This window comes from Epinephelus moara, chromosome 1, assembly GCF_006386435.1.
Source record: "Epinephelus moara isolate mb chromosome 1, YSFRI_EMoa_1.0, whole genome shotgun sequence".
Lineage (NCBI taxonomy): Eukaryota > Metazoa > Chordata > Actinopteri > Perciformes > Serranidae > Epinephelus > Epinephelus moara.
In genome coordinates, this window is record NC_065506.1 from 14036617 (window position 1) to 14060744 (window position 24128).

The window sequence follows — 24128 nt, forward strand, 5'->3', positions numbered from 1 at the left end:
CTGGATCCTCAATCCTGCCTCTATTGATTCTGAGGCCTATTATATGCAGTAATTGCATGCTGCTGCCTTTAACAAGTCTTGGTTATTGCATCTGTGAATTGCATTACTACGTTTATTGAAGGGCTGGGAATATTGCCCGAAAAGCTTTCTCTTGCTCTTTGTCCTGATATTGAAAGAGCACCATAGCAGCACAGGGATAAAACATCGGAAGAGAAAATTCACTGATACACATCTCCTAGTCACCTCCCTGTATGTTTCTATTGTCGTAAACATTGTTTTGATGCTTCATTTGTTAGATGGAGTTAAAACAGTGTGCACGTACTTAATATAAAGCAGCACATAACTAGGTTTATCACAAGATTTGTAGACCCTTTGCACTAAAGTCACTTTTAGTGATGCTAGTGGCATGGCTCAAGGGATGGAAATATTTGTCGGTCGGTAGTTCCACCACTTTGGTCCAGACCGAAATATATCAACTAGACATTATTGTTCCTCAGAGGAAGAGCCAACTGACTCTGGTGATCCCCTTACTTTTCATCCAGTGCCGCCAGGATATTACAGGAGATGTTATGGATAAGTTTTCACATTTCTCTTAAAATACGTCAAAGTCTGACTGAAGGATTGGCAGAAAATGTTGTACTGACATTTATGGTTCACAGAAGATGAATATGACTTTGATGATCCATCAACTTATTTTGTTTTTTGAAGTAAAATGTCTCTTCAATGGTTCAATAGATTTAACAGACATTCATCACCCCGTCAGGATGATTTGTAATAACTTCTCTGACTTTCCACCAAGCACCACCATCAAGTCAACATTTTATTTGTTCAGTACTTTTATGATAAAATACTTGCAAAACTAAAATCAGTCCCCTCAGCTGTACTTTGTGTTTTGTGCTTATTATCAAGTGTTAGAATTCTACTAATGCACCAACCAAGATGGTGAAAATGGGAAACATGAATCCTATTAAACTTCAGCATGTTAGCATTAGGTGTGTATCCATCTACCTTGTTATGTGCATTTTTTAAATCTGTGCATGAAAAAACCTGAGTGGAAACACCAAAAATTAAAAAAAGAAATGCTCACAAAATAATGCAAAATATTTTGTATGCATGGGGGTGGAAAAGTTTGTCTGTCAATGAAAGGTAAATGCAACTAAATGCAATAGAAACAGATTCAGTGAATAAATGATGACATACAGTCATCACTACAGAGGCAACCACGAGCTGTCTTTGTCGTCTGTGGGTGGCTTTTAACACGCTGCATGCAGGGCTGTTTCTGGAAGTCTCCCAAGATACATAGATGTAATATTAGTTGTCCGAAACTCTCCATTTCCATCGTCCAGTGTTTCTCTCTGTTATTACACATCCATTGTCTTTCTTCGTTTGAGGTTTGACTGGCGCTCTTTTGATTAGGTCATCTCATTGTGCCCTGTTCTACAGTGGTATAATGGCACCTGACCGGAGAATTGGCGTCACCTTCAGCTTATCTTGATGAATCAACTCCCAGTATTTGCAGAACAGTATGGAAAAGCACATACATTTTCAAATTTCTTTGCCAATTTTCTGAAAGTAAAAATTTGCACTAGATTTGGATGTAAACCCATTTATTGTCATTGTTTTCAGGTTAGCTTGCTGGCAGTAGCATTTAGCTCAAAGCACTGCTGTGCACAGAGCCACTTCCGTTGCTGTATACTCTTAGCTTTGCATAAGTTTGTCTCAGTATTTGGTAACATTTTACTTTGCATTTGTTGTGCTGTATTTACTGCCGTGCATAATCAAGTAATTCTGATGATTATAAATGTATTACTGTAGACTAGATAAACCCCACTGTATGTTTTTTTCAGGCAGAATATGATAGCTGTTGGGAATGATTTGCAGTGCAGTATAGTGTGGTCCAGGTTAACCACCTTCAATAGGCACTGAGGACGGGAGATTTTCCACACACCTGCTCAGGACGCTCATGCTGGGTACATCAGGCCTCTCGGTTACAAGCCCTGCTCTGCCCTCATACTACTGGACCCTGTGGCTGCCAGTGGAAAGACACACACACACACACTACTGTTTCCCTTTCTCTCTGTTGTGCTCTCCCCTGCCCACCCTTTAACATGTACATGCCTGCACATCCCAAGCCAGCATCTGGCTTGGCACTTGGCTCTGCTGAGCCTTTCAGAACAATTTAAATGGATAATCAGGCTGGTGATGCGAAGAAAGTGGATTGTGCATCTCTTAATCTCCGATCAGAGCCCCCTAAGCTGCTCCTGGTGCAGAATTAGACTGGCTTTATGTGAAATGACACTAGACAGTGTGCAACACTGTAACACTCTGTGGGTTCCAGTAAAATCTGGCTCCTCTTCCCCGGGGAGAGGGCCTTTTCTTCGCAGACAGCTGACATCTTCCATACCCCCCCAAATGAGACACAAACGCCATGTCTCCATTATCAGTGCCCCTGGTGCAGATGTTAATTCGTATCATCATTAACAAAGAGAAGCGATGCACACAAGCACGGCCTTTGATACTGATCTGGCTCTGTCTTCCCTCCCCCACAGTATTTTTCTTTTTCTTTCCTCTACTTCCATTCTGTTTAGCAGACACTAAACACCAGCATTCCTCTCCTCCAAGTACGTCTGTGTTTTGCTTAAAGGTCACAGTCATGCTCGTGCTGTTCTCCTACAAAAGTTGAGCTCACCTCAGCCAACCTTCTTCTTTGACATCTCAAATCTCAGGGTTGGCTCTGTAATTCAGGCCACAAAGCACCAGCCTATAGGATCCACTGGCCTATATAGCTGTGCCCTGATTTACCTTACAAGGTGTAACGCCACAGGAAACTGACTTACATCAGCAAAAAGTATCCATAGTAGAGCAAGAGCAAAAATGTATGTGATATGTTTCCTTCCTTAAAAGCATTCCTGCAAGAGCTCATGTGGATAAAATGTGGTCAAAGTATCACAGCCTGTGCAGTGTATCTGACTGTCCTCGACCAGGCAAGAGGACAGGGCTGATACTTTACTGTCACAGACATTATAATAGTGTGCCAGTGTTTTCAGATTGCTACATGATATGATACAGATGAAACTTGGGCCATATATCTCAAGGCTGCTGTGGTGATTGGCCCCGCGCCACTGGGGACATTGAAAAAGATGAATGAAGACCACAATGATGAACGATCTCTGATCCTTTCCATGTGCTACTGTAACTTTTTATTCATGACTCATGACAGTTTTGCTTTGTTTTTTACCAACACGCTGCGTTTTGATTCTCATGCTGCTGAACAGACAATATCGTGAACTAAGTTTTGGAGGGTTTTTTGAGTGGACAGAAGCATAATATGACAGCAGAGGACTCCGAGTAAATGGTTCCTACTGAAGGTGTGCGTGATTTATTCTGTACTCCGTGAGCCAGAGGCCAGGGCTGTGATGAATATGACCTTAGCTCCTTCTGAAAGGAGAACTGATTCTCTCGCTGTGAAACAAGCACTGAAAAGTGAAACAGTGGTAGGGAGCAGGAAGAGAGAGGGGGAAAGGAAGGAACGAAAACTCTATTAGCTGCCTCTGCCACTGGAATTCATCAGTGCTTGTCAAGACAGCTGCCCTGAGTAGGCAATGAATTAGTTTCAAGTGTCTGTGTGCTAAAGCAAGCAAGGGGAACATTAATACTCCCTAATCAAGGGCTGTGTTGGCATATTCTCTCCGTTGTCTCCCTCCTGTTATTCTATCCCCTACCGGAGACAGAAAGACATAGCCGAGGAAGACAGGGAAGACATGCCTGGTTAGCTTTGTTGTTGGCTGTAGTGAGCTCTGCTGGCAGGTCATGCGGCTCTTATTATCAGGTTTATGGGGTTAGAGGTAGATCTAGCCGATATGGAGGAAATCAAATATCACATTTACGACCAAATACCTTGATACTGATATGCGTCGATATTTTAGGGTTGACTATTGGTGCTTTCACAAATAATGACACAATAAGATTTTTGCTAAATAATCATCAGTAACGTGGATATAATGAATATGTGGGTAAAGGCAAAAAACAGAATAATAAGAACAGTCTGATAAGTTCAGAAAATGACATCACTTTACTGTAATGCAGCCTTTAAAGGGAAACTACACCCATTTTTAAAATTCATACATTTTATTCCTATGGTCTAAGAGAGCCAAAAAATACTAGTAAACATCCATACTGTCTCTCAAATCCAACAACTAGAGTGCTGAAACTCAAATTCAAGATGTTATCAAGTCTGGACCTGCTCCATAGACAATGAATTGGAAAAGATGCTTGAAAGAAGGCACTGAGAGCACCCAGGGCAGGGGTCAATAGATAAATAAATAAAAATCTGTCACATATTTGAGCCTTATAATGAAGGTAAAACAGCCCATTAAGACTAAATTAGCCAACATTAACATCAACATTATTAATAGGTCTAAATGAGCATTCAGTAATATGTTTTGCGACAAGGTGGATGTTATTTTATACTTCAATTTTGCAGCATTGCAGTGAAAGCAAATCCACGCACTATTTAATTCTCTATTTTATCTGAGACTTTTCGTTATTTTGGATTTGGAATCCACAGCTAGCCTAGCAAGGGAAACTCCATAGTAGCCACTGCTACCGAGGTTTGGCAACATTTAGAGGAAAAGGTGACGGGCCATAGATATATGATGCACATTTTAGTCCATGAAATCTTGGAACAGTTTTTTAAAAATCAGCATACAACAATGATAAATTGAAAATTTAAGTATTAAAAAATAATCGTTCATTTTCATATAATTTTATGTCAAAGCCACAGCGAGCCACTGGAGAGGGGCTAAAGAGCTGCATACGGCTCCGGAACCGCAGGTTGCCTGAGTTTATAAGTATGATTTCTGCTTCATAACCAAGGAAACTACATAGAATAAAGCTCACTTGGGTAAAACAGTCATAGGCCCATAAAATCAGGTTCCTGTTCATTGTCTATGGAGCAGCTCTAGACTTCATACTTATGGCATCACATGTTTGAGAGTTACCTCCCTGGTTTCTGGCTTTGAGAGAGAGTAGCTCATGTTCACAAATACTGATTGAACTAACACATTGGAATTCTCGGAATTAAGTGGTGTTTTCCTTTTAAAACCAGGAAAAGAAAACCCTTCCAATATTACAATATCAGAAATCTAAGACAGTGTCTAGTCTCATATCACTTTTCCCAATATAATATCAATATACTGCCCAGACCTAATTTGAGGTTAGTAGATCTCCACCTCTGTTGGGGTAGGAGTTTGAGTCCCATGGGACAAGCCATGCAATGATGCTTTACATGTGCCTAAATGTAATGCTGTCACATTTTGTTAAGAGAGAGGCACCAAAGACTGAGAAAAGCCAGCTCCCCTTTCAAAGACGCAGGGTTTATCTCAAAAAGGGCGGCCTGATCATCTCCAGGAGGACGCACAGTCCTGCTGGAAATGAAATGCAGGTGTGTGGAAAAAAAAGGCATGCGGCTGTCTCATCAGTGCCCATTCGAATTGGTATGAATGCCTATCTACTTCAGTTTTTTGGCCTCCTCAGCCAATTATTTTCATGCCAGGATTGTCTGACAAATTTCAAGTAGTTGATGAGCTCGCTGGAGGCAAGTCTTAAACAGTGCTCTAAAAGTGACCAAGAAAGTAGTGTTTGGGATCAACCTGCAGCACTTGATGCAGAGCTGGCTTCTTTTCATTTCAATTTGCATGCTGCTCAACACATCCAATAATGCTGGGAGTTTACCATGATTTTAGCACTATGCCACTACCCTTTCATGGCAGGTGCCAGCAGTTAAAATCATGTCACTTGTAGCAGGAGACCAGCGCTTCGAAGAGGCTTTCAGTAACTCAGCAGCAGCTATAGCGTGCTGTTAGGCTCTGTGTTCAGCTGCATGCATGTGGACCTGCAGTGTGGTCATTGTGAGGATATGAATATATTGGCTTTCCAGAGAGTAGCTTAATGCAATGCGCAGATGAAAACAAGACCCAAGTAGGTGAACAGTCCCATCTCCAAGAAGGCACATAAGCAAATTAAGTGTGACCAAAAGCTTTAATTCGAAAGGCAGAAGGATTAGGCTGTTTGATGAGCAGATTTAAGGGTGCAGGCAAGGGGAACAAAAAGAAACACTTCTGGCCAAGCGTAATAATCTTTGAAAATGTTCTTTAAACCCATCTCCCTGTGACGTGTATTTTCACTGCACTTCAACCCAACATCTTCCATCCCTAAGATTAAGGGCTTTTATCATGTATCCTCTCTCTCCCGTGATTGCTGCTTGATATTTTTGCTTTTGACGTCTTCCTCTGCACTCGCCTTTTTCCTTCTTTTCCTCAAAGTGGACTTTAATAGGTTTAGGAAATGTTACATCTTAGTGCACTTACAGACAAGTGTATTACCACTCTACTAAAACACTCCCTCTCTTAAACAAAGTTGTCTGATTTAATCCCTGAAGGTTTCCTTCCGGCATGTTAGATAAGGCCCACCTCAGCGAATGCTTCCTGGCTGTATTGTGTTGCTGGATTTCATGATTTCCCTCTTTCCTTGCAGACTTTTCATACACCCAGCTTGGGAGACGAGGAGTTTGAGATTCCTCCCATTACACCTCCACCTGAGACGGAGTCTGGTCTGGGTCTGTCGGAAGTGGACTCACCTTACCCAGCAATGCCGGAGCCCCCGGTTCCTCACAGGGGTCCCTTAATCCCCCAGTTTCCCCCTCAAAGCCTGGATCTGCCCTCTATTACCATCTCACGCAACATGATGGACCAGGAAGGGGTGTCTGTCAACAACGGCCAACCTGTGGTGAGCACTGCTATGCATACACACCAACAGTAAATCACGACGTCTATTTATTTTCTGCGTCTGGAGAAATGTTATCCTCATCTGTCAACACACAGAAATCCTGCACTGGCGCTCCTTCAGTGTCTGTCCTACTTGTGGCTGCAGCTCCAGATGTGGTTTTTGATGGTGTATCCAAACTAAAAGATATGATTTATAAGTATATACTACTGGACACCCCTGATATCAGAAGCATAAAGTCCTTAAATGAGGCCTTTTACTGAACCGTAATGTCACCTTCACAGTTTTTGTACGCCTCCTGTCGTCAGTGCATCTGGCACAGCATCTGGCCTTGTTTACAACACAGGAGGTATATGATCACATTGAGTAAATGTCATGATATTATGTTACTTACTGTGAGGATTTTTTTTTTAAAAAAGCGCACAGTGTGGATGATCCCCCTCTGTAAGGTGAGCAGATGTGAATAGATCACAGGTGTTAAAGTACAAAGCGCATTCAGTCCCAGAAGGACAGTGAAAATGGGACCCAAAAGTGCCACAGTTTCACATGCTCATATTTAATTCATGTTGCCTCCAGAAGCCTTTTTTTTTCCTGTTGTAAATGCTGATGCATGCTTCTGTCCAATGTCACACGAGGTCTTCAGAAAAGACACATGCTGTGTTTGGAGTTAAGGATCAGCTTTGTCTTTGTGTTGTAGAGAATTACCCTAAAAAAGGACTTCATGAACCCACTTTTAGCTTAATCCTCCGTTCCTCTCATACGGATGGTCAAACATGGAACAGTCGACGAAATAATCACTCTCCGTATGTTGATACTGCTATGTGCTATAGATTGTGAGATTGTTGTCTTAGGGTGGAAAGGCATTTTCAAATGCCACAATCATAGAAGCATTGAGGAGGAAAAATGGAAATGTCACTGGCTGACTAGTTTGTCTTACAGACCTATTACAAAAATGGAAGATTCATTTAGGAGAAAAGAAATGAAAGGACAAAGGCATGAGCGGAGAGATGATGATGTTGATGCTGAATTTGCTTTGTGAACCACAAAACACATTGAGATGAGGTGCCATGATCATTATAACTGTGTGAATAAATGAAATGTGTTTCCGACCCCCTGCTCCCCCCCTCTCTCTGCAACACATTTGTTGAATCACACTGATATTAGAGATATTTATTTACATTCCATATGGGGAGGGGGCTATAAAATTTTACAGCTCTTTTCCCTGCTTCCATGCTTCTGGCATGTAAAATAATTGCGGCTTTTAAAATATCTCCGCCGCATACAGTAAGTGAGCCCCAGAAGGCTTTTGCCTAAAGAATTTTCATTTCATGGTCAGTTAAGCTTTCTACATCTGGAAGAAACGGAACCTTGACACAATTACATTCCTGACTGTTCTCACGACTTGCTGGAGGATTAGATTTGATTCTCAAACATTATTCCTCTTTAACACCATTTGCATGGCTCATGTCTCTGATTGTGCGGAGACTCTATTAAAAACTGAGGGGAGAATGTGGGTTTCTGCTCCTTGCCTCGTGGCTTTGTCGTTGGCACACTACTCACTCGTTATCAGTCATCACACATTGTACCGCAGGAAGGCTCGTGGTGGCCCTTCATTTTTCCTGTAAATGGGATTGATCCCCAAAAGTCTCGTGACAATGCCTATAGAAATTCTATTCATCTACGGTTTTATCTTCGCCTTGAAAAGAGAACGCAACTTTTAAATGAGATAAGTAACAGCGCCGTTCGCGGTGCATTCTATATACAGAGACAATGATTTACGAAGGCCCTAAGAGGGGTGTTTTGTCATTTTGTCAGCACACTGATAAAGGAATGACAACCTTATATACATGATTACATTCTGTGTTATTTGTTATGGCTGCAGGGGCAAACAAATAAACCGTGCACTATTGCAATTACATTTTTCATCAAGCCACCATGCTCATATTTCCCAAACACTTGTCTTGGTTTTCTTTCTGTATACAAGCTTACTGGTGGTGAATATTTAGTGCGTGTGGAAACCTGTCTCTTATCAGAACTTAATGAGAAACCCAACCAGTGAATATACCTGGGCTATTTTCAAAAGCTTCTTCCATGTCATTGCATTGCCAAGTGTTCTGCTAATTCCTCTCCCCATAATGTTCAGCGTATGTCTTGCAAATTGGCCACAGATGCCGGGCTTCTACAAAGAGAAATACATTTTCTCAGCTGCAATATGCCTGGCAAGCCCTGAATCTGAAGTCATTATTTATTTAATCTGCTCTCCTAACAAGCTTCTGACTCTCATTTTTGTCTCCCAGCATGTGTCCTCCTGATTTGTGATTGAATCTCAATAGTGCCAAATAGTACTGGAGTTAGAGCTGCCAGTATTGCTTTATTCACAATTTCTTCTCGATTTTCTCCCTGCTGCACAGCGAGGGTCTCTGGGTTCTATTTCAAAAAACACCTGGTGCCTTCACCACACTTGAGGCTTTTCTTGACACATGTAAGCATGTACCGAAATGTCCCCCACGTCTGGATTCGAAACCTACAATGGTCGACTAGTTGTATTAAATGTTAAAATGAAAAATATTTAGGAGATATGATCCCTGCTGTCTTATTACATTTACCACCATGTGGTGATGCTTTATATATTTTTCATTAGCAACTAGCTGTTTCACATATCATTAGCTTTACAGCGGCAAAGATATGCTAATGTCTAACACCAAATAGTGTTTGGACCACATGCATCATGTTAGATGAAAGTGGGGCTGAAAGAAGAGATTTGTAGTTTGTTGTTCACATGATTTGATATGCCTTGATATTGTGTAGATTGCCAGTGAGTATAATACCCTGGGTTTTGACTGGTCAAAAACCACTATATCCCGAATCAAATGGAAAATGTGAGCACTGTTGCAGAAAGCATGTTTTTCTACACTTCCCTCTTATCTCCCTTCCAAGCCAAGAAGCACTGACATGAGTTGTACATCAATTTAAGAGAGTGGATTTTTTTTTTTTTCTCTCGCTCCGTTTCTTTTTTCTTTTCTCCCTCGACAGACAGCTATTGTGACATATTGGGTCAGTCAGAAATGAAAGATATTCATGCAGGCATGCAATACTTGTAATGAAGTCTCAGCTTGACCTTCTGCATGATTGATTCTGTAATTTACTTTTCTCAGGCAGCTCTCAAAATGAAATGATGTCATGTTGGACAAGTTTTAAATACCCATAATGCATCAGGAGGACTGGTGGAAAGGGGTACGGGTCAGCGGCTGTACCGGACCGGGGGGAGGGAACCTACTGGCCCCGCAGTCTGAGGGGGGAGAGAGATTTGTTTTTAAGTGGGGGTTAGGGGTTGGGGAGATAGATGGACTGAGTTTGCACACCACAGAGAGAGAAAGAGAGAGAAGTGTGTTTGACTGAGACAGGGCAGGGGAAAGAAAAACAATTTATCTTCATGCTATTATAGCCTTTACCGGCATTCAAAATTCCATTTTTCTCATTTGGCTTAAGCACAGACTTCAGCAGGTTGCTGAAAATGGAGGGAAAAAAAAAATAAAATGATGTACCCGTTTAGAAGGCGAGTAAAGGAATATGTGCAGAGCACTGATAAACTATCTTTAATAGGACTGACCTTTCATGCTGGCGAAAGTTACTGGGGGATTCATCCTTATAATTACCATATAGATGATTTTACCCCTCTCCTGCCATGGAACATTTCCAAGAGCTCTGGCATTGATTGAATGGAAATTGAACTTGTTAACATTCTTTTCAGCCTGTTACAGCTCAGTACATGGTGCCACTGTTCATAAATTCCCCCCAAATTCTGATTTCCAATATCTTAAAGAACAGACTGGAGCCTGCTTTCAATGACATCAGTGTTGAGATTTTTATCACTTGGTGAATGCATAATGTTGCATTTTGTGTCCAGCTGCTGTGTTTATTGGCCTGCGTTTATTGTGGAAAGGGTTTCACACATTGTCAACAGTGTTGTTGTTGTTTTTTTGTTTGTTTGTTTTTTCTCATCTGCTAGTTTTCCAAACGCTTTATGTGGCTCTGTGTAGAGTGTTTGCTGTGTTAAGTGTGGAAGAGGCCAACAATAATGTACAAAACAAGCTATTTTCCTTCCTTTTTTGCAGCATATTGTTGACAGCATTATGTTGTTGCCAGCTTTTTCAGCCGTCACATTAAAAGCAACACAATGGAGAATATTACAAAATGAATTAACATAAGAAAAAAAGCCTTTATTGATTGGGGAGTAGATTTCAGCTTGTTAGTGTTTGACCGTACAAACACAGGCAGACAGCACACCTACACACACACAGACCTGACTAAGGAGGGCACATCTGGCCACTGTGTACTCAAGATAAGGACTCGTGTGCAGATTTACGATGACTATCAAAATATCTAGTTAGATGTCTGCTGTGACTGCTGACAATACTGCAATCAAAATGCAAATGAGAAGGCAGAGGGACATAAATAAATATCCTGGTACCAGATTCATATTCACAATCAAGGCGACTGTTACTTAAGATGATTTCTCTCTCTGTGTTATTAGCTGTTATCTTTTCATTCAAATCAGATGTACTAAGGCTGGCGTTTCACTGACGTAACTGTCATCGCTCTTTTGTTGCACAGAGTGGAAGGCACAATTGCAGCTACTCCAGTTATTGCTATAATATGCGATAAAATAAGACATTTAGCAGGCTGTTGAATGTGATATGACTAAGTGTTTAACTGTGGTCATCAGTGCATTTTTTTTTTTAAATGCACAACATCCAAAGGCCATTCAGAGGAAATCACCATATTCCAAACAAATGGCAGAATGGGCCATTGCTCTAAGTCAAAACTGCATCATTGCGATTGGGCAAAAGTGTTATTATACAGATGGCCACGACTAATGAGCTCAGTGTGTGCGTCTTTGATGTTCGCAGCGAGCAGAGAGCAAACTGCGAGCCATCGTGTTCTCAGTAATGAAGATGACAATAGCACTTGGAACATGGCGGGTTGCAGATATGTAAATCACAGTCATTTGGTCACAGGCTTGTTTATTGCAGCTTTTATTCGCGAGGAAACTGAAAGCTTCCATATTTGAAGCATCGCAACAATATGTCTTCAATTTCTCCCCCACCTTCGCCTCACCTTTTGCAGAATCTTCCTCGCACATGTAAATATAAATCTGCTCTCACTTCATAGATTGTATTTATGATAAGCAGTCGACATGGCATATGAGAAAGAAATGGATTGTAGATCCAATATGTTTCTGTCTGAAATGGTGTTACAATATTGTTTTTGAAGACGGGCATTCATAAGGTTCTTTCAATAAAGCCAGGTCTGTGGGTTTATGATGTGTTGATGTTGGGTGAGATTGAGTTTGTGCTGCTGAATACCAGATGGATGTACCCAGGGAGAACAAATCACCTTTTCTGTTGTGTTCACGTCCTCTCCTCTGTTCCATGTCAGCTCTGCTGGCTCTCTGATCAGTCTTCCCTCTGGGGAGCTGGCAGTCCTTGTAATTTCATCCTCACCACAATCAATGCAAACATGTTGCATGCACCTTCTACGAGACTCTTTCAAGAAGCAAATGTTTTACCAGGAAAAAAAAGTGAAAGAGATTTTGAAAATGTTATTACGTTGTGCCCTGGACGGGAGAAGGGAGGGGAGCTGTCCAAAGCCCTTAAGCTTCATACCTTCAGCCAGTTAATTTATGGAGTTGATTATAGAGAAGTATTTTTTTCCCCACTCTGGCAGTCAAACATGATCTATGAAAGGTGCCTCTTTCACAGAGTTATAACCTTAAAGCATATAGGCTTGTGGCTGCCTCAAACTAAACTGACATGTAGGTGCATGCATGCATACAAACTGTGACTCGAACAGTCTTTTTATTGTGGTATTTGAAGTTATGTACCACAGCGCCAGACAACTGAGTCCACTGTTCCCCTCAAGGGACCGGGCAGTCAAAAGCTGTGTCACAGATTTCCATACAATAGAGTTTTGAAATGAATCAACTGAGCTGTGTAGCCATCTATTACTGGCTTATAAAGTTGGCTCCTCGGGTGTCAAGATAATTTATCATGGCCTGTAATAGAGACATTTAAGACCCAGGACATAGTGACATGTGATCTGCCACATAACAATCCGCAGAATCCAATGACCCGATTTCCTCTCTGGTACAGAGATACAGCTTCATGAGCTTTGTGCACTGGGCAGCGGGGGAGTGCAGAGATATCTTTGAGCTCGAGGAATGAGGTGCAAGTCTTGGCAGCCACAACCTCAAGGGCAGGAAGCACAGAGAAAGGGATCAATAAAATATTACATTTGTTAATTATTGTCTTAACAAGCCTCTTTCTTCTTTACAGAATGTTGGACCAGGCCATCTTCGCCAGTACCCGCCCAACCCAGCCATGGTGATGAAGTCCATCATCAGCATGAACAGCCCCAATGGGATGTTATCAAGGAATCAGCTGACCACCATAAACCAGTCCCAGCTCAACGCACAGCTGAGCCTAAACATGGCTGGCCCCAACATCACCCATACTTCGCCATCACCGCCTGCTAGCAAGTCCGCAACACCGTCTCCCTCCAGCTCCATCAACGAAGATGACCAGGACGAAGGCAACAGGGTGAGCAAAGTCCGAAATCATTTAGATGACTGTATTACAATTCGAGGGAATTAACCTGCTGATGTAAAATACTTTATTTAACTCAATCAGTTTTAATCATTGCAGGTCATTGGAGAGAAGCGACCAGCCCCGATTGATCCCACAAAGAAACCCAAGACTCCTAAGAAGAAGAAGAAGAAGGATCCCAATGAGCCTCAGAAGCCGGTGTCGGCTTATGCCCTGTTCTTCAGAGACACCCAGGCTGCTATTAAGGGTCAGAATCCTAATGCCACCTTTGGAGAGGTTTCCAAGATTGTGGCCTCCATGTGGGACGGTCTGGGAGAGGAGCAGAAGCAGGTACTACATCTCGAGCAGTTAACAGGAATTACAGAAAATCGCATAATCAAAGATCCAGAGTCAGGCATGAAACAAATAGTATTTGATCTGTGTAATGTACTCTCTGTAGTGATAGGAATGATCTCTAATTATAAAGAAGCTGTATTTGTCCATTTACACGTACCTTTGTGTCATCACAGGTTTATAAAAGCAAAACAGAAGCTGCCAAGAAAGAATATTTAAAAGCCCTCGCAGCATACCGTGCTAGCCTGGTTTCAAAGGTGAGAAACTGTTTCTTCCTTTCACCTGAAAAATGTGTGAGTTTGACAGAAATTTAATTAAATTTCTGAGAATTACTTGTGTTACATTGTGCACTGAGAAGTTGTAGAAAACTCTTGTAATGACTCAAACAACAGAAGCAATTTGAGGTCTAGAAGCTATATGATATATCTATAGATAGAAGAAATTGTATTCTTCTGAGGGGAAAATTGTGGCTTAGTAGATAATTTTTTTTCCCCCTCATCCAGGCGGCAGCAGAATCAGCCGAGGCCCAGACTATTCGTTCAGTACAGCAGACCCTGGCCTCCACCAGCCTGTCCCCAGGCCTGGTGCTGCCATCACCTCTCAACCAGCACCCCTCCATGTCAGCGGCTTCCCAGGCCCTCCAACAAGCCCTACCGCGGGCCATTGCCCCAAAACCTCTGCAGATGAGACTAGGGGGCAGTCAGATCGTGACCTCGGTTACAGTCTCCCACCAGAACATGTCCTCCGGGATGCCGCCGCAGATGCTCGGCCAGATGGGTGCCGGAGGGGGCATGGTGGCGGGTGCCCAGTCCACAGCGGTGTCTCAGATGAGCCCGCCGATGCAACCGGTTCAGCAGCATGCGATGCAGCAGCTCCAGCAGCAGCAGCAGATGCAGCAGCACCTCCAGCACCATCAGATGCAGCAGCAGCAGATGCATCACCAGCAGATCCAGCAGCAGATGCAGCATCAGCATTTCCAACACCACCTCCAGCAGCAGCTGCAGCAGCACCACATGCAGCAGCAGCAGCAACAACAACAACAGCAGCAGCAGCAACAGCAGATGCAGCTGCAGCACATGCAGATGCAGCATCAGCTTCAGATTCAACATCTCCAGCAGCAACAGCAGCAACAGCAGCACCAGTCCCAGTGTTCCCCACCCCAGCACTCTCCCGGTACCCCCCATTCAGTGGGTGGCTCTGCATCGCTCGGCAGCCCCCAGCCGGCCCCACAGCAGCAACCACACCCCTCCCAAATCCAGGCCCACGCCCAGGTCCTGTCCCAGGTCAGCATTTACTGAGCCAAATGGAAATCCTATCTCAAAGAACAGGAATAGAATAAAAGCATCATTCCATGTTGCTTTTCTAAGTTGCACTTAAGAAGTGTGTAAGATTTAGAATGTTATACAAAGAACTTGTCCATTGTTATAGACGGATATGCACACACGTGTACAGGGGGTGGACATGTTAACTGGGTTTTTGTCTATAAAATAGGCTGAGCTTTGACAGAAGCCTGTTAGGGCGAGCGCCCAGTGATTGTTTATTTGTTTGTTTGTGAGGTCTTTCAGTTGTCAATTTAAACTGACCGGGCACACAATATGTTGAGAGACGTGTGTCTTTCATTGTTTTTATTTAACAATAAAGCTTTATTTATGAGGCCAGAGTTGTCAGTTCAGCGCAGCAAAGGGACATTTTGAATGCGTTTCGACAAAAGCATTTCTATCAGCTCTCGCCTGGACTGAGTGACTCACAGGATCCTTGCTGGAAACCAGTAACCCACACACCAGTCTTTGTTCCCACACTGGCCAGTATATAGCAAGACTTTCTTTACTCCAACCTTTGTCTTTCACCCATCGCTCTCGCAGAGGTAACTGTTCAACAATGGGGCGGAGGAAACGGCTGATCAAATCATCACACGAGGAAGGCTCGGTGATATCTGAACACATTGTAATCACGTCACAAATGCAGACAATGTCTCGCAGAATAAGGGGAACTGAAAAGGAAAAAGTCTTGGGACGCAGATCTCTGGATGAACAGACTGAGACAGAAACTGCCATAAATCATTTATTTCATCACATCATCAAACTGTAGCTGTAATCTGCTGTACATGTTTTGTAGAGTGGGGAGAGACCTCCTGTATCCAGTAATCTACCCTTCAGATGATTTGCCCAAAAGCGTGTAACTGGCACCCCCCACCCCACGCCCCCCCCAAAAAACTTCTTTAATCTATTTGTTTTTACTTCAGATGTTTAACAATTAAATTATGTTTTTATTTTGTGTAACAAAGGGGATATTTTATGGTAAATACAAATGTCCGGATCAAGGCAGATGGTTTGGGGATTGATGTATTTTTACTCTGCTCCTTGATACGTCATTGTTTTAAAAAAGGAAAAAAAAGAAAACTAGCAGAGCCAGTTTGTTGCACTGCCAAAGCCAACTGAAAATGCATCGGAGGTATTTTTGCCAGCTGTACAGAAGTCCCTGATTAAAAAAAAGAAAAAAAAGAAAATGTTGTACATTTTTCATATCACCTGTTGTAAAGTTTTAATATGTGAGGCTTTAATTAAAACATTGTTAAACGACCTGTGGATTGCTATATCACATAGTGCATTTCTGCTCTTTTATACTTTTTTATGAGTTACAATAGCAGCGATTAATTTTGTTTGTATTTTGCTTACAAACCAACTGCTTTTGAAAACTGTCCATAGAATAAATGCATATCGGTATGGAGTTCTTGAAAGGTTGTTTTCAGCTCACGGTAGGAAATAAAGTAATTTAATGTTTGAGTTTGTGCTCGGCCATGAAGACGAATCCAGAGACATTCCATCACTAATATGATAGTAGCCATAATTTTGTATGAAGTATTATATATTTCTTTGTGTCTCTGTTCAAAATTAAACTATCAATCACAAATATTTATTTGAAGGAATCGGTTTATTTCAAAAGCTTTATCAGCCATAATTTCTATGAGGTATTTCTTCACGTCTCCTTGTTAGCTACTGAAAATCAATAAACTGATAAATATCCATAGCACTCACTTCTTTATGAGATATTCAATAAACAAATTTGTATGTTTTCTATGGAGTAATTCTATAAGGGAAAAAATACTTTGCAGGGGTATATGAGCATCCATGTTGGCATTATTATAGTGTGTGCTGTTTCCCAGTGATTTGAATGGAAGTCCATTGTAACTGTGTGTAAAAACAGTGTTGATACTGGACAAGGTCAGCATGTAACTGGTACTTGTCTCAATAACAGTCCCCTTCTCACACACCAGTGCATTGGATTCTGCCTCTTTCTTACTCCCTTCAAAATCGCTTCATTTCCAAGACATCCCCAGGGGTTTGCTGAGCTCCCTTGAATAAAATGGCGAGCGGGGGAGGGAAGGCAGGCAAACAATAATTATCATATCTTCACAATAGGCTGTGAATCCACTGGCCCAGGGAAGGGCCTTTTTATTCCAAAGGCAGCTGAGACATTTTAGACATGGGTTAATGTTAGTTACAAATTAGGAGAGAGAATCTGCTCCTGTGCTTCTGTGATAGTGGCTTGATAGAATTTTCAAATTTTGGTTTGTTTTCAATTAGTTAGTTTTAGGAAAGCATTTGTAATTTGGGCCGAGGCCCTGCCGTCGCTGCTGCTGCGGTGATTGGCTCTTCAGCTCGGTATGGAAACGATGCCCATTTCTCTGCCGTGATTAATTGCAGCATCTGTCCTGTCAGAAGCCCGAGTGAAGAGGTCTGCAGGAAAACTGCAAATAAGCGCTGGCAACAGTCTTAAAGTGCTTATGATGAAATGAAAATTAAAAACAGCAAGTGCCGTGCATGACCTGAATCTCAACGCAGGGGGAGAAGAGGAGAATGTGAGAGCGGGTGTCCATGGATACCAAACACATGCTTTAAAAACACACAGTAATGAGGCTCTGGGAAATCGCCGTTATTATTCTGAACAGATTCACAGCAGAGCCCATTAATAATGCATGGAGCTCCTTGTTATTCCATAACCCCTCAGTACTGCGGTCACTGTGTGTACAAATATCTCACAGCCAGGGTTGGAGTTATGGGACTCTGCAATAAAAAGGTTACAGATATTTTCAAAACACCGCTATACACACACACGCACACACACACACACACACATAATTTACAAGGATAATACACTGCTCCTCCTATAATGGGGATTGGTTTGATTTGAAGAGGTGAATAAATAAATTTCACCTGCTTCATGCTGTAGACCTTGTTGTTCCTCCAAGATAAATATTTTTTTTCCAGAGTGCAATGTGATAGGATCATAGAAGCATGAAGCAGTCAATAACACCCTCTCTTCTTTCTTTCTGTCCTCATCATTAACTAACGCTGATGAAATGCATGAAGGGCACTATGACATTAATATGTCATTTGAGTAATGCAATCATGAGGTGACCTAATTGTCCTCCTCCTCCCCACTGAGGTCAGTCGCTCGGCACTGTGCCGAGGATGACTAAGGAGTCAGATGTGGAAGCTAAGGGATTCTGTATTTTAATGATTTATTTGGCTCTTTTGTTGTTTTCCCGTTCATCGCACAGATACAATGTGAGCGCAACAAAAGCCCTGCTGACACTGACCATCTGACCATCAGACCCACGCTGCAGCCAATCTCACAGTCTGGACTCAGGTCACAGATGTAGGACCTGCCACTCTGCTCTGACACGAAACTTTGCCTCTTTAAAAAAACAAAAAAAAAACAAAACAGGACTTTTTTTCTGTTAAGACCTGGTTCAGAGAGGTGCACAGACAGCTGACCCTACAAGTCCAAGGCCAGTCCCTGTTTACAGGGAGAGAGTCAGCTTCCAGTCAAACGGCTGACTTTGTTTCTTGGAGGCATTCTTGACCTTGCGATGATGAGCTTTGTGAAGAGAACTATTGACCTCTGAGATGAATAGTGAACTTTGTTTGGGGGGATGTTGGCTGCTCTGTTGGCTGGCTGGACTGTTGACATCCCTGACCAATGGTAACATTTGTTTAGAGAACTTTTGACCTGCCAGACTGAAGGAGTGCCGTAGACGATGCCTCCGAGCAAAGCTAATGGTATATTCAGGGGGGCTAGTATAAATATTATGATACCCTCGCACAACCTTTCTGAGAATCATGTCTAAATCTTTGAGTTTAATCCTATTTATCATTAATTTGCTGAGTTAATTTAGCACATTAATCCTAATTTGATAAAAAGAATTAATACAGTTCTTATTGTTATGAAGTATTGGGGAAATGTGCTATTCTGCAGAAAATATGAGCCCGAGCACAAATAATCATGTGCACTCTTTTGTTCCCTCTCCTTGTTTTTCATCTCGTGCAGCCACATGCATGCACACGCAAAATGCAAACTCACACATACACACATTTTCCATCCTTGGATTTCTGCTCGATGATGTTGCCTTGGTGATGCAGTGATTCAGCCATTAGTCTTACCCCTCCTCTTTTGTTGAGTTCTGTTATGGTAAGTCAGATCTGCCAGTCTTTTGACCTGTGTCAGCCTGTGCACTGCTGAACTCTGATACAACCTTTTAAACATACAGAAAACGATACACAAGGATTGATACTGCACTTAAATGTTTAATATTCCCACAGGAAATGGTGCGGCTCTTGCTGACTGTGAATTAGCCTTTCCTGTAATGATTAACAGTATGTAATCACAATCAGAGGAATGACACATCAGCTGTTACCTATTAAATCACCACATCTAAATGTTGCAGTGAAGGGAAAAACTGCTGTTGAAGTGATGACAGTAAAGACATCCTTAAAATGAAACTACCTGCCTCATGATTGTTTTGAAATGCTCCAGTCACACTCAAATACCAGGATTTTTCCATGCTAATACCAATGCCTTACACATATTTGCATGTGTATTGTGCAGCTGGGCTGAAGCTAGAATGAGGGCAGATAAGCTAACCGCCATCATCCTGCTGTCAACGTCATAAAGGTCATGGAATAAACATCTAAAGCCCAAAGAAAAACTGTTTATTGGAAGCAGTTGTCACCGTAACAATAACAGCAGTGAGCATATGAGGAGCTGGTTTGTTTCAGAGTATTATGGTTCCCTTAGAATGTTATTGTGCATTGTCAGTATTTTGCGGACCAAATGCATCTGGAGCATTTATTCTCCGTTGAGTTATACAGTCGCTCTAAAAAAAAAAAAAAATGCACAGCAAGCTGTCAGTGATTTGAGAAAGCTTTCTTTATTGTGACAGATCATCATGCCCCAGAGGTTGACAGATGTCCCTGCATTGTATGGAAACGATTGCAGTCTCTTTTTATTTGGACTTGCTTGGTTTAAGAATGTAAAAACCCAGCTCGCTCTCCCCCCACTGCCGCCGATTTTATTTCATCAGTATTTTATAGGTTTTGTGTTCAGCAGAGGATCCCAACTCTGAAATTGCCTTTTATTGCAACTTACTTAGCCTGTTAATATAGGCTATTACAGAGCCAACATGTTTCTATGGCAACAAAACTGATAAAGTGTACCAGGAGACTGGAGTGATAGATTACACGTGCACGCTGTGTCACATCCAATTAACTCAAACTGACTGTACACCACATTATGCCACGACTCGCAGGAAAATCAATAAATATGGACGGTACCCAACAAGGTTCCCCCTCTGTTTCTTTCTTTCATCCCTTACGATGGCAGCGAAGCCAAGACAGATCATGCCACTAGGATGTCCCTGCTGCTACAAGAGGCAGGTGCTGTGTAGACACCATTCAAAACTTGGCCTATTCAGTCCAACTCCTCTAACGCTCCATTCATGCATAGCAAAACACCATCTGCTCCTGTTTTGCCCGGAGCAATCACAGCTGACCAAAAAAAAAAAAAAAAAAAAAAAAAGAATCCATGATAACAGCTGTTGCCAAACAAAAGCCAAACAAAAGGGGGTAGGAAAAGGTTAGAGACAAGTTCGACACCAAAAATTACTCATTGGAGAGGGCGAAGGAAAACATTTACTCTTGGTAATAGTCAGGGAAATGGGATGCCATCCAGCAGAGCGACGGGGAAAGGGTTAAACGTGAGGCGTTCAATCTGCAGGCTTGGCAGACTTGAAACAGTACAGGATCAGGTGATAATAGATTCAAGCTGAGGATGATTCTTTTACACAGTCAATTCTCAGGGTGCAGAAGCAGAGGCAAATGAGCCATAGAGTCTCCTCTCAGTGTATGACTGCTGTCTGAAGTGCATGCAAATATAGATACACACAGGCTGTCCAGGAGCAGCATGCTGCCATTCCTTATACTGTAACACCTGTTTGCACTGGAAGGTTATTATATATTTTTATGGTTGAAACTAATTATTATGTTTTCTTATCATTTAATCTGCTGTTTTTGAAATATCAGAAAATAGTGATACTACTTGAATGATACTTAGTACTTAGGTAAATGTGCTTTCCACAGCTGGATTATTATCATAAACGACTAAGAAAGCCAAAAAATATTTACTTTGGAGAAGCTAGTTTGTGGCTAGTCAGTTTACAATGAACTGATCTATAGATTGACTAATTGTTTCAGCCGTACTGTTTTTTATGCTCCACTCCACAATGGCATGCCGGCAAAAATACAAACACTGGGGTTTCCATCCAAATTTACATTATTAATAGTAGGCTTTTAGTGCTTTTAAGTAGTCAGATTAAAGGAGATTATTCAAATAATCTCAATTAGTCATTTGCAAACAGGACATTTTAATGACAATAATTTCAGATACCTGCTTTGTTTGCAAAAACTGTATATAATTAACAACAGCCTGGAAAAGAAATAAAGGCCTGAAATAAATGATAAAAAATCATGTGACATCGCTTCGGCAAGGCTTATAGTTTCCGCTCACCCCTGCTTTATGCTGCATTGTGATGTGATTGGCACCCGTTCCTCGACCCCGTGAGGCCTAGCTTGATCTAATGTATGGCTGCTGACCTGGGGGAGGGGCCATGAGCGAAGGTGAAAGACCGAACAGCTTGCATGCCTCTAGACCTCAGCTGCCCATACAGACGGTGAGCTGTAAAACCACTGTTTGAGCCACACAAACGTCCATACACAAAGCCGACAGGAAGTCAAATGCACCTGATATACAATACGGCGGTTAAACAGCGGTCTGAGGAGGAACAAAGTTAAAGTGGAGGAAGAAGAAGAAGAGGAGGGAGGGATCAGTGAATGATGATGATCTTACCCATTGTCCCCATGGGGATAATTAAGTTTTATCTTATCGTACCTTATGCTGACTATGAACAGAGCTGGATCTAATTGCATTTTGGCATAATTCATAACATTATAATAATTTCTTAACCTCACAGTACCAGATGGCGGGGTGTGTTTTGCAGCCATAAAACAACTGAATTTGCAAGTGAAGCTTCAGACAATCACAGAAAAGTAGCAGGAAATAAATTGGTCATGTTTCTGTGGTGTGATTGATAACCTGAGAGACATCACCTGAATTTCCAGATGCTATGACACTGCAGGAAGGAGCAATATAATTAATGTTAGAGATGATTTGCAAATGTATTTTTAACCAATTTGACTATGAAACATGCAAATCTCCCAGTTGGACCTCGATGCTGCGAGAGATTGCATAGGCGGGGCTTTTATTTATAAACAGCAGCTCCTGTGGCAGTTGATCAGTCAATTTGCTTAACAAATAACTCTCCAACACATTTTCAGTTGGCTGCACATGGTGGCCTCTTTGTTTGTGACACCATTTCAAGCAAACTTGAACCGAAACAGGAATGAAATAAATTATTTACAAAAAAAAATGAGTGATGCTTGGAGAAAGAGCGGACAGCTGCTCTTTAAGGTCACGTCCTGAGCTATGAACTCTGCCGAGCAGCTCAACATGGCTGTGTGGATGCCTGGACAGTGTACAGTAGACTTGTAATGAAGAGGGGAGAGACAGGACAGAAGACAGGCTCCAGCCTCACGCCATTAGAGGTGATTTGTCTGCCAAACTGATCCCAGTCCCAGTAGTTTTATCAGTTTAATGCCCAGGCAGCGTTCATTATTTCTTTGCCGGGAGGGTCAGCCTCTCTTCAGCAGAACAAGTGTGGGTTGTGTTTCTGTCAAAGAGTGAGGGGGGTTAGTGCTTGACCCGCAAAGCCATTCAGCTCTCAGAGTGATCCATTGTTTGGGTCCTCTCTTTGTTCAGTGCCTGCAGAGAGAGAAGGGGCCAGCTAAAGGGGAGGGAAGGAGCAGATCTGGGGTCTCGCCGGGTGCCAGGGGTCTGCACTTACCCTCAACACATTCTCACCTACAGTCCTTTTAGCCCTAAAAGGCCATACAGCCTAATTTTTATTTATGTGTACCAGTGTTTTTAGCACTCACACACGCTGAATACACTGCACTTCAGACTTACATTACAGGTCAGGATTTGCCATATGCAGCTGAAATATTTAAAATACTGACACTTTCTTTGCATCCAGGCAGGCACGATAGAAAAGAGCAGGTCAGCTATGTGTTGTTTGTCTTATTGTGAGGCTACCTAGAGGGTATAAAAGTGTTTGAAAAGCATACTGGTACTCTATTTATGTAAAAGTTTGATCTAAATTGCAGAGACATTAACATGGAGGAGCAGCAGAGGGTTGAGGAAGGGTCAGCCCTGTATCAGACAGATCCAATATTTCACAGCCATATTTGCAGTTGTGGAATTTGCCTTCTTGCAGCTTTTAATCAACAGAACTATTAAACCTTCAGTAGATTAAAAGGTTAATCCTTAGAGATGCAAAAGATAACTTCTCAGTTATCAATGTGATGAATTTGCCATTTTCATCTCATCAGGTAGTGGCAGTTTAGTCCATATTTGCTGTGAAGCACTGAAAGGTTTTATGGTGGCTCCAAGTTCCACATTTCTGGGTGGAGGTTCTATGTTCTCCCGATGTTGATCCCGCATACTTTGAAATTTGGTGCATTTCCATCCACCTGTTTTTATACATAGTTCTAAAGGAGCGGTAAGCAACATTCAGAGCATTAATTAAGCAGCAAACAACTTTTTGTTATGTAAAGATGTAGTGCAGTAATGGCATCCTGACCAGAGACTAAAGTCACACTTCCTCTGTGTGTGTTGTCATCCGAGCTTCTCTGTTGGTTGTCGTGCCTGCCAACTGTGCATGTTCGTGCACGTGAGTCTCTGTGATTGTGTCCCATAGGCTAACGCCACTTTGCACTTTGCTTATACAAGCTGGCTCAGCCACCTCCATGTTGAGAACCATTCTTAGACTATCTCACTCTAGACTGTAAGGGGCCGTACACACGCTGCGTCTTAAACCGCATGGATAGGCGAGGTTGGGTGCTGGGCGCTACTTTTGTGCCTTTTTTGTTTCAGCTTTCAGGAGCGCAGCGGTAGGTTGCATCTGAGGTTGCTAAACAACCTCAACAAGCACAGGACCATAGCCCGTTTACATGA

General features: G+C 42.1%; 1 protein-coding gene across 1 annotated transcript in view; it reads left to right on the forward strand.

Annotated features, from left to right (window-relative positions):
- Nucleotides 1-16986, forward strand: part of tox3 (TOX high mobility group box family member 3) — a 45550-nt gene extending 28564 nt beyond the window's left edge. Inside the window, exons 3-7 of the mRNA XM_050050343.1 lie at nt 6535-6786; nt 13119-13382; nt 13488-13718; nt 13898-13978; nt 14225-16986. Coding sequence (XP_049906300.1) covers nt 6535-6786; nt 13119-13382; nt 13488-13718; nt 13898-13978; nt 14225-15019 — 1623 coding nt within the window. The 3' untranslated portion in view covers nt 15020-16986. The remainder of the gene's footprint in view (nt 1-6534; nt 6787-13118; nt 13383-13487; nt 13719-13897; nt 13979-14224) is intronic.
- Nucleotides 16987-24128: the final 7142 nt, after the last annotated feature.